This window comes from Cotesia glomerata, linkage group LG6 (assembly GCF_020080835.1).
Source record: "Cotesia glomerata isolate CgM1 linkage group LG6, MPM_Cglom_v2.3, whole genome shotgun sequence".
NCBI classification, from domain to species: Eukaryota; Metazoa; Arthropoda; class Insecta; order Hymenoptera; family Braconidae; genus Cotesia; species Cotesia glomerata.
The window spans coordinates 20,633,880-20,648,658 of NC_058163.1; the positions used below are offsets into that span (position 1 = coordinate 20,633,880).

Genomic DNA, 14,779 nt, shown 5'->3' on the forward strand with positions numbered 1-14,779 from the left:
GTCTGTATGTGTGAGCGAGAAGATTTGCGTCGTTAGCCAGTCAATTACAAACTGTTGGTGCGATAAACAGTTGAACAATCTTGAAAACCCGTTTTATTTTCTATATTTATCTGTCTTCTCTTGTTCCATAGGTCCAACACTACATCCTCGTTGTCCAAGCAACAGACGGCGGTTTGCCAGCACTATCAACCACTGTCACTGTTTACTGCAATGTCGTTGATCTCAATGACAATGCCCCGATATTTGAGCCGGGACCACACGGGGCAGATGTATTGGAAAATACGACAACCGGTACCGCTGTTTTGTCAGTTGTCGCTCAGGATTTGGACTCGGGTGACAATGGACGTGTTGTCTATGACATTATCAATGGCGACGACAATGGGGATTTCGGAATCGCGTCAAATGGGACCGTATTTACCCGGAAACTGCTGGACCGTGAGACAAAATCGATCTACAATCTGATCATCAGAGCCCAAGACAGCCCGACACTTGCTGTCAAACCGCTTTCATCGACGGTCCAGGTAACCATTGTCCTCCTGGACGTGAATGACGTAGCGCCGGAATTCATATCCTCCAACCAGACCTCGATAATGGAAAACTCCCCGCCCAACACCGTGGTAATGGCCATCAAAGCCGTAGACAAAGACGAAGGTCGCAACGGCTACGTTGAGTATTCCTTGAAGGAGTCCTCGCTCTCGTTCAATCTCGGGGCCGTCGACGGGCTGCTGCGCATCGCAGAGCCTCTGGACCGCGAGCGCAGGCAAAATTACACCCTGAGAATCTCGGCAAAGGACCGCGGAGAACCCCCTAAATCCTCGGAGGCGACAATCACAGTGTTGGTGCTGGACGAGAATGACAATGCGCCGATTTTTGACCCCAAGCAGTACTCGGCAACAGTCGCTGAGAACGCGAGCATTGGCGCTAGTGTTCTTCAAGTCTCAGCGACAGATCGTGATGAAGGTGCTAATGGTAGAATGCGTTACAGCATCGCTCTGGGCGATGAGAATCGTGATTTTACGATCTCCGAGGACGCCGGAGTTATCCGGGTAGCCAAGAATCTAAACTTTGAGCGTAAATCACGGTACAGATTGACAGTTAAGGCCGAAGATTGCGCGCCGGAAATTGGCGAACCGTCACGTGATGACACTGCTGAAGTAACCATCACTGTTCTTGACATCAATGACAATGCGCCTGTTTTTCTCGACTCTCCTTACCTCGCCTACGTCATGGAGAACATGGTTCCGCCTGGTGGTGGTTTCGTTATCCAGGTATGTACTTATTTTTATTTATACACTTTGTTGCTTAATAGTATTGCAAAATTCCTTGGATCGATAAACAAATATAAATATAAGTATCTATTAATAAATATATAGCTTCAGTTGTAGTTTTGTAGCTGGTATATCTGTAAAATGGGTGATGTCTATTGAAAGCATTGAAATGAATAAATATTATGACTGTTGTCATGAATATTTATTGATACAACACTACTGTCGTGGTACATGAATATCTCTTGGTTTACGCGGCACTTTTAAACTTGGTCTCAATACCCGTAACGACATAAAAGACCCCTGACGTACGAGTGGGAGTTCAGAGAAAGTGCTTCACACATCTCGGTGTTAATACTTACAGTTTGTTAAAAGGACTATAATCGGCATTTGGCTCATAAAATATCATACTATTTTTTTTTCTTTTTCTCTATTTGTCCAAGAGGTGTAGGTTGTATAAGTATAATACAGTGAGTTTATCCATTTAAATGGGATTATATTATTCAGTATCTGGTTTTCATGATATGTTGTTAAAGTAACAAACAGCAACAACTACTGCTTTAGTCTATCTTCAATGGTATTTCCATGGCATTAAACACGGCGTTTCACTTAACAGCTCAATTCAGATCTATATTTATCCATATGTAGAGTTTATTTAAGTGTATAATGTGAAAGTAAAACTTTCGAGCGATAGCAATTAATAATAAATATAAATATATATTTAATAACTACTAATTTAATGGTAAGAATTGGCAATAAAAAAGAGAATTTGTTTTTCAGGTAAAGGCTTACGACGCAGACACGCCGCCGTACAATGATCAAGTACGGTATTTTCTCAAAGAGGGGGACACCGATCTCTTCCGTATAAACGCTAGCACCGGTGATATCTTTCTTCTTAGGCCTCTGGACAGAGAAATGATACCGGATTATACGCTGACACTGGTCGCAATGGATACAGGTAAACCATTATTCCTTTTTATTTATATCCTCTTTTTTTTTTCTTTTCAATTTAATACCTTAGCCTTTTTTAGTTGCCAGTTCACAGATTGTGGGCTTTTAAAATGGTTTTTATCCATGTCTTTGACCTGGCATTTGTTTAAATTATAATCTTATTTAATCAGGATTAAAGAGGAGACTTTTTCACTTGAAGTTAGTGGTATTTCTCGGTAATTCTTATCTTACTGTCGATGGTTAGAATTGCGCAAAATCTAGCGTTACGTTGTAGGTTTTACGTTCAACGTTTAACAGTGGCTAGATGTAAAGCTCTGTGTGTTGAGAAGAGTTCTTAGGATGTTGGTTGGTGGTTCTGCTGCTGGTCGGCTTTATCCGTGAGTCACATAACTTGGCTTTAGAAACGGTCTGAGCGCGATCGCACGACACTGAATAGCCAGAAGCAAGATACGGAGTCGATTGCATCTTGGTGCTTGGTATCCACCGCGTAAATTCCACGGGCTGTGCTATTCTAGCGTGTGTAAGCCAAGAACCACCAGCCCCTTGAGCTTCGGGCACACATGCATATATAACACATAAACGTAAACATATATACCAGTGAAATCAACAGTAAAAGATAAACACAAGGTTGAAAGAAGTAGTCGAAGTCTTGTTCGTCGACGAGGACGTACACACTAACCAAACTCCCTTGTACTCATCTCTATGAAAGATATATACACATATAGTTGAACATTATAAAGTAAGAGACGTTTAATTCTACACTCTTCTTCCCGCGCATTCTTACTTTTTCCCTGGTTTATTTTGTTCATCCTTCCTTAGAGCTGTTACACGACATACGTCTCTATCTTACATCTATAACTAAGTAACCGAGCACTCGTACCTTTTATTCCGTGACAAACCTTGCGCCCGAGTACTTATATCACCGAGCTATCGCAAATAAACCAATAGATGAAAACACAACCTGAAAACAAAAAAAGAAAGGTTTAAATAAATAAAAATATATATTATACATACAAACACCCGTCCGTAATAAATCTAACTATAAGTATCGAGTATTATGTTGATGCTGATACTAATACCTGAAACCTAGGAAGCTTCTCGTGCTGGATATTATACACCGAGCACTCTTCAAACTTGCTTACTGCACAGAAAATGGGAAAATAATGAAGGGATCCAGCATCATCAAGAGTTTCGCCGGATTTTTACCGTAAAGGTACACTCTTCCCGGTCAATAGTCGCTAAGAATGAAAAAATTCCGGAAGATGAGATCGCCAAGTGCAAAGTGCAAGGTACGAGGTGCAAGATGTAAGCTCCAGTAGTTGAGAATTATTCGCCGGGGACTATGATATCATGCTGCAGAAGAGGAACGAAAGGTTACCCAGCTATAAAGTTGGTCGGTGGGTAAAGAAAGAGTTCCCCTGAACCTTTAACAAAAAGAGACAACCTTAGCTACAAGGGGATAAGAGACAGTGGTGGTGCTGAGGTATAAACTTTAAAACTCACGGGATATAAGGTAAAGGGCACCTTATACTTGTTCTTATTCTCGATTCTTATTTTTATTATTTTTATCATCTCTTTTCTTCCCTCCTTTAAGATGTGTGTAACGTATAGGTGTCTTGGGTCTCTCGGTTGGTTGTAGCGCAAGTCCACCTGGATTATCTGTGCATCAAACCTCGCGGCAACCGATACGAGTTCTCATATTATTCTTGTCTTCTTTTACCTTCTCTGAAATAAGAATAACAGGGAATTAACGTTTAATCTCATACACTACACTACACTGAGATTCAGAGTCTCTTATAACGCATCGCGTTACCATTTCATGGACACCCTAGTCTTCAAATATTATCTTTTTATATATATTAACTAATTTACTTAGCCAATTAAATTTATAAATTTATAAACTCTCCTCCATAAATATTTATTGGATTTTATTATTTCTTCTTCCGTTATCCAGGACAACTTGAGACACTGGCTGTTCTCTTGTTGATGGGTTTCATTATTCCGTCTCAGCACGACTAGTTGAACCGTCATACACCAGGATAAGAGAATAAAGGGGAAGAAGACGGCGAGAAATAAAACACCTTAGTAATAATAACTTTGGCTGGTTCGTTCTCTTCTCGGCGTCTCTAATAGGCCGGTCGTGCGACAAACCCCTGGCATCTTATTATCCGATTCGCTGAGGCATTGTCCTGGCAAATTTCGAGGACAGTCACGTATAAATGAATTTTTTATTTTAAAATACCTTTTATCAATCTCGATGTAACGTCTTATTATTTATTGGATTTTCTCGTCCATCACTTGTCGGCGAGAACAGACCATAACCATAACCATGACCATAACTATAATAATAACGATATCTAAATATAGAATAATAACAATAATCCCAAAATTACGATTTAATAAAAACACACTGTTGCTCGTGGGAGTCTCTCCTTCAAATAAAGACGTTAATAATTACGTTAAATACACATATGCTAATGAGCTGCATCTTTTAGAGCACAATGAATCTCTTTTTCCCTCTACCTTTCTATCTGTGTTTACATTTGTACTAAACAAACACGTGGGACTTTAAAATCGCTGACGAATAACTTACCAACCGACGGAACTCAATAAATAAACAAACCGAATAAAATAAAAATCTAAATGCTCGATTTTAAGATTCAATGAGAAGATAACACTCTTTGCCCTCCTTTTTGGTTCTTTTTTTTATTATTTTTAATTCTCGGGCACACCCCAGTAGTCCGCGTTCACGGTTCCCCGGCATATTGCCGGTCGCGATCCTCAAGAAGAGCAGAGTTATGACGCGCGATTATGATAATCGGTCCCGAGTACCTCCTCTTTTTATTCTTTTAATCCTCATCTTCTTTTTCTTCTCCATGTTCTTGTTCTTCTTTTTAATGTCACTTCTCTTTTCACTTGCCCGGTCCGCTATCCTCGGTGCCTTATCTTCCGAGGCATACATCTACTACACTTATATAAGACCATAATAAAAGAAGAAAATAAGAAATAAAAAAAAAAGCCGGGAGGGAATGAGGTCCCCAAGCCTTCGCATATTATATTATACTTTATTCATACTTTGCCGTCACACTCCCTTATATTCTCTTATTAAACCGCTTCACTCCATTGAATTATTGTTATTATTATTATTATTATTATCATTATGATTACACTAATAATAATTGTAATTGTTATTATTAGTTGGGAAGAAAATAGTATAGGAAGGTGAAGTGAATAAATGTTACTCGACGGGGGAAGAAAAGAGATAGTAAGTAATAATAACAACAACAATAATGTTAAACAGATAGCAATCAGGAATTGGAAGTGAATAAAAATAAATTTTACGAGGATAAATATATTGTCTGGAGGTTGTTCTCGCTTAAAATGGGAATTGTTAACTTTAAATTGAGGTAAAAATAACTTAAATAATGAATTCTGGTGTTAAACTCGTGACTTGAGTGTCAAGTGCATTGAACGGGCTGCACAACCATCTGTGCACTTAATGCCGATGTTGAGGGTTGTAGTTGTGTTAAGGACGTCCTTGTCCAATTGTCACCAGGTGAGTGACACCGTCTATGCAAGAAATCGGAATTTAAACCTAGCGTACACATAAACTCTCAAGTATCTGAGAATAAATAAACCGTAAAGATCAATAAAAGGAACAATAAGTCGAGAGCGATGGAATAAGAAGAAAAAGGAAGATAAATAAAATAAAAGTGATATCGGTAGCTGGTAAATAAGACAAGTCTTGATTTCTCCAACTCTACTCAAGAATATAATCTATAACGTTGGCAGGATAGAACGTTCTCCGTTCTCGGAGTTCTATTCGTTTAGTTAATGCCGTTTGAAATGAGATTGCTCGTTTACCAAGAGAATATCCAGAGCAGCGTGCGAACAACCGGAGTTAAACGACAAGCTTGGGATCGAGATCTCGAGAAGAACAGCCGAGACGCTTTTACCCGGCTACTAACTCTCTTGGTACTACTCTGTACTCGCTGGAGGTTTAGCTGGCTAAAGATCCCGAGGAACACTGCTAGCCAGGACAATGACGAAGAGCTGGAAGCTGGATCGGCAAGGTCGAGCTTTGGATTCCACGCGCTCCTTTGATTCACCGATCCACATTCGATTCGTAGTTGCTGGGTGTTATAATTGGAAGGTCGCGTGCAAATTGTCTTATCCGAGTGGAGAGATCAGCTCCAGGTCTCTCGGGTTGTCACTGGGCTGAGAGCTGAGCGCTGAGGCCCTTTGCCCACTCGTTCTTCGTTATGAGAATGGCATTCTTCCTCCTCTTGGAGGAGACTTGTACCTGGCTTCACTCTGCGACACTTTTATTGCCTTTCGAATAAGATAATGCCGGTATTAATACCCCAATCGAATCACATATGAGCGCCCTCTCAGATGCGTGCGCATCCAGAGAACAATGGCGACACCAGGACAGCACAAGGTCGCGTCACACCATCACCAGAATAACACCGTGTCCTTGTCTGGTCACCCTTTTCGATTCTGTCCTCAGACACACAAAGATCCTCACTCAGATGGAATTGCATTGTGTCAAGGAACAAGTGCCTGGATATTTTTATTCCTCCGCTTATTTTATCTCGGTGTTCGTTCTTCTCAGGATCTTTAATTCGGTTTGTTCCGTCCTCCGTCCTCGGAGTCTGGCCCAAAAATATATTCCGTCTTTATCACGGGCCTTTTCACGTGCCCGACACACATCAACAACAACCAGCGCAGGGCATGGACGGGCTGAGTCCATTCATACGCAGGAATAAGGGCTTCTATGAAGATGTTCCTCTTGCTGTTACGTAGGCCCTCGCTCCTACAGTTAAACCACCACAAATCGTCAGTCACTTTTCAACCGTGATCCTCCTCAGGGGAGGTACTCTGAAATATTTATATTAACCTGAGATATATATATATATATATATATATATATATATATATATATATATATATATATATATATACACATTTTTTTTTTATCTTGATGGTTATTTTTTATTCTTACCCAACACACAACTCAACTGTGTTCTCCTTTACATTCAGTGAATGCATCATCAAGTACACATAACGAACTCTGAAGAAGAAGAAGAAGAAGAAGAAGAAGAAGAAGAAGAAGAAGGAGGAGGAGGAGGAGGAGGAGGAGGACCAGCACCAGAAAAGAAGAAAGTATGCCTGAGGAATATAATAACACGCAGAACAGCTGACAATGTGATGTGGCCTCAGTGCTCGCGCTGAAATTACTGTCGTTAATAACTCGGTCTTGTTTTTAATCGCTCAGAGAGTCCAGCCCGAGTACGAGAATAAAGTTCACAGCGGCGGTATATTACCGTTCCTCTCACCAGTGTAATATAATAATGCACTCTACTCTCTCAAAAGAAACAAAGAATTAAATAAATAATTTATGTCGACGATAAAAATATACATGAGAAAGATTTTATAATACTTACCTGAAGATTAATAAATTTCACAGCCACTCTTCTCAACTATTTAAACTCTTGATAACTATTTTTTGTTTTGTTACTCAATTCTTAAACAGATGGAAGGCGGGAGAATTAAAAATTTTGGATTAACAATGAATTATTGGGTTTTATGTGTAATTACCTCGGTATTTTATTAGCAATTATAAGTCACACGATTCGTTGTCTCTTATTATACGAGATAGATATGGTGAAGAAATTTTCGTAAAAAGATATTTATTTAGACATAAAAAATAAAGTCTCAGGTTTTATTGCCGAGAAATATCACTGATGGAAATTTGTATAATATAATACTATAATAAGAGACTAGAAGACAAGTGAACGGATAACCTCCCATAGCGTCGAGGTCATCTCAAATTCAAAACCCACCAGACCGTGTCAACTAGAGATTAATAAATTATTATTAATACCTTTCACTATTGAATTGCTTTGATTATACTTACCAAACTATCTCGATTTAAACATCAATCCCTCTTTTATGTCCACAATATTATTATTATTAATACGTGACGTTTTGTAAATAAAAACTGGCAGCTCGTTTGAACTTGCCGCTGAGAATATGACCCGCCATTTCTGACGCTAACCTCCAAACTCTAAATAAAACACAACCAAATAGCACTTCCGTATTTTATAAAGCTTTTATTTACTAAAAAGCATTGCTGCATAATAAATATCATCACTTTATTACCAACACTTGCCCAAGAAACGAGCCTTAGCACCTGCGCTTACATGCATGTATATAAATATACACACCAGAGTAGAAAGAAGAAATAAATGCCGGGCCGATAAATCATAAAGGAGCTAAAAAATTCAGCTTATATTTGAGTTTATTAAAAAAAATATTAAATAAATAACAATACCGGGCATAAATAAAATCGCACATCATATTAATATATATATATATATATAAGCGGGTGTGTATACATTTTTTTTTTATTTTCCATGACAAGTGCCGGGTTTGTAACTGCAACATTGCGGTGGAAACTTATGGCGTATTTACCAAACGATTTTATAAATAGCCCGGGGTGTGTGTTGTACAGGTTGTGAAACACACACGACACACACCAGTTACAAGTGTTTTTGAAGTTTCGAATTTCTTCTCTTTATTCTGTTAATTTAGCAACAACATTGCTGGTATTCTTTTCTACTCCCCTTTCCCTCAATCATTAAAAACATAACTTATCAATGTATATTATAAAATAAGTACTATACATTGGTATTCATATGTATATGTAAGTATATAAATATATAATGTTTTTTTATTCATACCTTGCGATTTTATTCGACGATTACGGCGACTTTGATGCTTTCGAAATGGCTGGAAGGAGCCACGGGTAATGGCGGTTGGATCTTACATTTCCAAGCGTGGTATCGAGGGCTCGAGGGCACCAAACAAGTCCAAGAATACGAGATCGTATGATGAAGAAAGAGAACTTCCTCCCTTGACTACCACCATCATCAAAAAGCCACCTCCACCTTCACATCGTCTTCTTAAAGTTTATTCTCACCGAGCTGCTGAAGAAATAAGACCGAGAGGGAGAAAGTTAATGCAAAAGAGAACAACGCACCACGGTTTTAATTTATTGAACCTTTGTTAATTTGAATATTATGATTTATAGTATTGTTACGACTACGGTCGCCCTCGTTGGTTGCGCTCATGATTGGAGGCCAGGGTATATCCCATACGTCGGCTCTAAAGCTTTCAAAGCTGCTACCAATAAAAATATTATCCGATAAAATACTTATTCCGACTTTAAAAGCAAGTGCAGAAGACATACCATCGCTCGCCCGACAATAACGATAATATTCCCACTTGCTGGGTTGCTTAGTTGTTTGACGTATCCAACAAAGAGGTTAAAAATGAAAATTCGCAGGAGCTTCTTCAGAACCTAGAAAGACTTGACCTTCACCGCTATCTCGAGTCTTTCTTAGCAGCTCCCCGTGGAGTTAGAGCCATTGAATCTACCGCGCGTGGCCCTGGTGGTCGTCGAAGATTAATCGCGGATGAATTTGTCATACTCATACATCCATACACAATACACACACCATTACTTATAAATATTTATAAAAAATCCATTGCACATACATATACTGCTTATATTTACTCTTGAGATAAATACAAACACATACACTTGTGCATATCAAGTATAAAGAGTGGTAAGATCTTAACGAATGACCGTACTATCCCGAGGCGCCCAGGCCTTATTATTTTTTCCCGAGGATCCTTTCCGAGGAGTCAGTCCTTACAGTTCTTCCTTACACGTCCTTGCTGAGGTATGACATATGATCACTAGATGCCCACACCCCCGTCTTTATCCTCCGAGAATTAGTCTTAAGGCTTATGGTACTTTTTAAACTTAACAACAAAATATTCCGCCTCTTATTCTTACTCTTAGCTTCTTTATTTCTTCTTCGAAAGATTATTACAATAAATAAAATAAAATAAAATAATTAATTGTTTCAGGCTCGCCGCCATTGACTGGCTCAGGTGTGCTAAAAGTAATAGTCCTTGATGTTAATGATCATAGTCCTGAGTTTTCAAGACCAGATTACAAAGCTACCGTTACGGAAAATAATCCCGGTGGTACTTGGATCGCTAAGCCCACGGCTACGGATAAAGATGAAGGATTAAATGCCAAGATTAGGTATGTATCTCCTTTAAACATCATTTTAAAGAGACATCAATAAATATATCATCATCATTCTATTAAATTATCCATTATATTGTAAACATTATCATTATTCTTATAACCATTACAGGTACAGTCTTCTTGGTGAGAAAACAGAGAGGTTCTCCGTTAATCCAGACACCGGTGAAATAGTTACTCTGGTGTCCTTGGATCGCGAGCAGACCGCGGTCTACCACCTGACTCTGATAGCCCAGGACTCGAGTCCAACTGAGCCGAGAGCCGCTGCTGTTAATTTGACCATTTACGTAGCTGATGTAAACGACAACGCACCTCGCTTTTCCAGTCCCAGGTACACAGCCTACGTTACGGACTCAACCAAGCCCGGGGACTTTGTCTTTGGTGCCAAAGCCGTCGATGACGACGACGGAGAAAACTCTAGGATAGTTTACCACCTCCAGGGCGACGACGCGCATCGTTTTGTAATCGACAACTCAAATGGCGTGATTCGCGCCGCCGAGGATCTATCAAACTCCAAGGCAATTTACCAGCTGCAAATCCGCGCTTCAGACTGCGGCCAAGAGTCACAAAGCGTCACTGCAGACCTGGTGATCCACCTTTGGGACCGACAGCTCTTTCCCAGTTTCAAATCGTCGATCAGCACGAGATTCACTCTGACAGAAGACATGCCCGAGGGACGGGTCATCACTACTCTGAGCGCTACGACGCCGAAAGTTGGAGCTGCGAGTAATCTGGTCTTTGCGATGGCTGGTGGAAATGTCGGCGACGCCTTGAGGATTGACTCCTCTACTGGAGATGTACTGGTCGCTGCAAGATTCGACTACGAAACAGCGCCAACTTACGAAGCTTGGGTTGAAGTCAGAGATTCAGACAATCCTCCTTTGAGATCAGTCGTCCAACTGCTGATCAATGTTACCGATGCTAATGACAATCCTCCAATCATGGAGGCTGTTATTTATAATGCGACTGTTTTAGAAGAAGAATATCCGCCGCTGTACATCACTAAAATCGCTGCCAAAGACCTTGATTCTGGTGAAAATGGACTGGTCACTTATTACCTGGTCAATGACTACGACGAGTCCTTTATGATCGACGAAAACACCGGTGAGATTAGCACAAATGCAAAGCTAGACCGGGAAGAAATGAATTCCTACGAGCTGATAATCGAAGCTAGGGACCAAGGGGAGCCAAGGTTGTCGGGTACAGCGACTGTCATCGTCAGTGTCTTGGACAAAAATGACAACCCGCCTCGTTTCACCCGTCTCTTCAGCGTAAACGTTACCGAAAATGCAGAAGTAGGAGCCTTTGTCATCAGAATAACCAGCAGCGACCAAGACATTGGAAAGAATGCCAACGTTACTTACACTTTCACCGAAAATCCTGGTGGTAAGTTTGCTATCGACCCAATCACCGGAATTGTCGAAGTGGTAGGGACTCTGGATCGCGAGGAACAGGACGAGTATCTATTGAAGGTCGGCGCTGCAGACGGCGCGTGGGTCGCAGAGACAACTCTGACCATAACTATCCAGGATCAGAATGACAACGCTCCTGAATTCACCGAGGAAAGCTACCACTTTCACTTCCCGGAGCTCCAGAGACGGCTAGCGCACGTAGGCCAGGTCGCTGCAGCAGATCGCGACAAACAAGGTCCGAATTCAGTTATTTCTTACAGCTTACTGCACCCCTCAGACCTGTTTAGCGTCGATCCGGCCACTGGGGATATATTCAGCAAAAGAACGTTGCGTTACAAGCACACTCACCGTCCGTCTTCTCCAGAAAATCTCTATTCTTTAACAGTGATCGCTACTGACAATGGAAAGCCTCCACTGTCTTCCAAAACCATCGTTCATGTCAGCATAGTTGATGCAAACAACAATGCACCGAAGTTCGAGCAGCGCACTTATTTATCGCCAGTCCCAGAAGCCTACGGAGTAGGCAAGCGCGTTGTTAAGCTAACAGCTCACGATGACGCGGACTTTGGCGTCAATGCTGAGATAGAATACACTGTCGCTGGTGGAAATTCCTCGGACTTCTTCGGAATCGAGGCCAAAACCGGCTGGATCTATGTCACCAAGAGCATCAAAGACATCCCAGTTAGCACGACCTTCTTGTTAGCCGTGAGAGCCACGGACAAAGGAGTTCCACCTCAGAAAGACCAAGTTTCATTGATGCTGGTGGTAACAGGTGAGAATCGGCGAGCTCCGACCTTCGCTGCGGTTTCTTATCAAGTCCGGGTGCCAGAAAACGAGCCGGTGAACACGACAATCTTGACAGTCAGCGCGGTGGACGGTGATGACGGACCGAATGGTATGATTCGCTACAAAATATCCGATAGTGAGTGTCGGGTCTTTTCAATCCACCCCACCACCGGAGCAATCACCATCCTGGAGACTCTTGACTACGACACTATCCAGGAGTACAGGCTGAATATCACTGCGACGGACCTGGGCTTTGAACCCAAGCAAGCTGTCGCTACTCTGACGATAAACGTCTCGGACATAAACGACAACCCGCCTACCTTCAACCAGACTGTCTACGAAGCTTTTCTCCCGGAGAATTCTCGACCCAGCAGCTTTGTCTATAAGGTAGTCGCTAGAGACATTGACTCTCCAAAATACGCAGTGATCCAGTACCGAATCATCGGCGGAAGCGGCAAAGAGCACTTCCAGATCCAGCAGGACACCGGGGTAATCACCTCTCGCATTACTTTCGACTACGAAGAGGCGAATAAGTACACACTGGACATCGTAGCAGCAAATCCTGACTCGAATCCGCAGATGGTTGGGTTCACCACCGTGGTGGTGCATATCACCGGGGTGAATGAATTTTATCCAAAGTTTATTCAACCAGTTTTCTTGCTGGACGTATCAGAGAGCGCAGAAGTCGGAACGTCTGTCGGACTGGTCCAGGCGACTGACCAGGACGCTGGCGATGATGGACGTGTTTATTATCTGTTCGTCGGATCGTCCAATGACCGCGGGTTCTCAATCGGCTCTGAGACGGGTATCATCAGCGTATCGCGTCATTTAGATCGGGAGACGCAGAACCGGGCTGTGCTTACGGTGATGGCGAAAAATGCTGGAGGGATACGCGGCAATGACACCGATGAAGCTCAGGTTATAATATCCATCCAGGACGGAAATGACCCGCCTGAGTTCTTGCAAACTACCTACGAGTCAACCGTTTCCGAGGGGGCCGTCCAGGGGACCAGGATTCTTACAGTCAGGGCGATTGACAAGGACGTCAGGCCCCAGAACAACCAGTTCTCATACTCGATTATCGGAGGTAATGTTGGACAGGCTTTCAAAGTTGATCCCCAGTCTGGAGATGTTGAGACTGCCAAATTGCTGGACCGCGAGTCTATTGCGAGTTATCAGCTGATTATTGGGGCTATTGATGCTGGATCACCACCTCAGACCGGCACAGCGACGGTGCGCATTGATCTGCTGGATATCAATGACAATGGCCCGGTATTTGATCCTCCGGAAATAGTCGGGTATGTTAATGAAAACGAACCCGCCGGGACTAGTATCATGACTTTGACGGCTATGGACCCAGACTTGCCTCCCAATGGCGCTCCGTTTACTTATCGGCTCATTGGGGGTAGACAGGCTGATGTTGTTACTCTGGATAAACATTCTGGGGTTTTAAGGACTACCAGGAGTCTTGATCGTGAAGTTATGCCTCAGCTTGATTTGTTGGTAAGTTTTTTTTTTAATTTTTGTTATTACAAATTTATTTTTTTTTAATTTATTTTTTTAAATTTATTATTAAAAATTTATTATTGAAAATTCATTTTTTTAGTTTATTGTTTAAAACTAACTTTTTTTAGTTTATTATTAAAAATTTATTTTTTTTTATTTATTTATTGTTTAAAATTTATTTTATTTTGTTTTTTTTCTAAAATTTATTATTTAAAATTTATTTCAATTATTTAATAATAAAATTTAATTATAAATTATTTCAGATTGAAGTAGAAGATTCAGGATTACCAAAAATGAAAAGCGAGCACACAGTGACTGTAATAGTGTTAGACGAAAATGACAGTCCATCAACACCACGATCAGTTCATATAATCGTGCATTCATTCAATGGCAAAACACCGATGGGAAAAATAGCGGATGTCCATCCAAATGATCCTGATACCACCGGCGACTACACATGCAAAATACTTCAGGGCTCGAATCCTGCTGGTGTACTCACCGTCCCGATCGCTTGCGATTTACATACCAGCAAAATTACCCCCGGTACGTGCTCGAAAGTTCATAAATTAGTGCCCAGGTTCCAATTCGCGAGAACCACTCTTTGGGTAAGACGAGGACACGCGATACACTGAATATGGGATAATAAAAAAATAAATATATAAGACGGTGCTCTGGGGAGTCAGGGGGTGAGGGGGCGAGGGGGCCGAGAGGAGAGAAAGGAAGAAGAATGTCGA

At 41.3% G+C, this 14,779-nt stretch overlaps 1 protein-coding gene across 2 annotated transcripts in view; it reads left to right on the forward strand.

The window, feature by feature from the left end:
• Positions 1–14,779, forward strand: part of LOC123268206 (cadherin-related tumor suppressor) — a 65,969-nt gene that overhangs the window by 46,111 nt on the left and 5,079 nt on the right. The window contains exons 4-8 of one of the 2 annotated variants that reach the window (XM_044733130.1): positions 132–1,268; positions 2,046–2,223; positions 10,158–10,338; positions 10,454–14,042; positions 14,309–14,588. In XM_044733130.1, coding sequence (XP_044589065.1) covers positions 132–1,268; positions 2,046–2,223; positions 10,158–10,338; positions 10,454–14,042; positions 14,309–14,588 — 5,365 coding nt within the window. The remainder of the gene's footprint in view (positions 1–131; positions 1,269–2,045; positions 2,224–10,157; positions 10,339–10,453; positions 14,043–14,308; positions 14,589–14,779) is intronic. The other variant, XM_044733131.1, reaches the window with a different exon arrangement.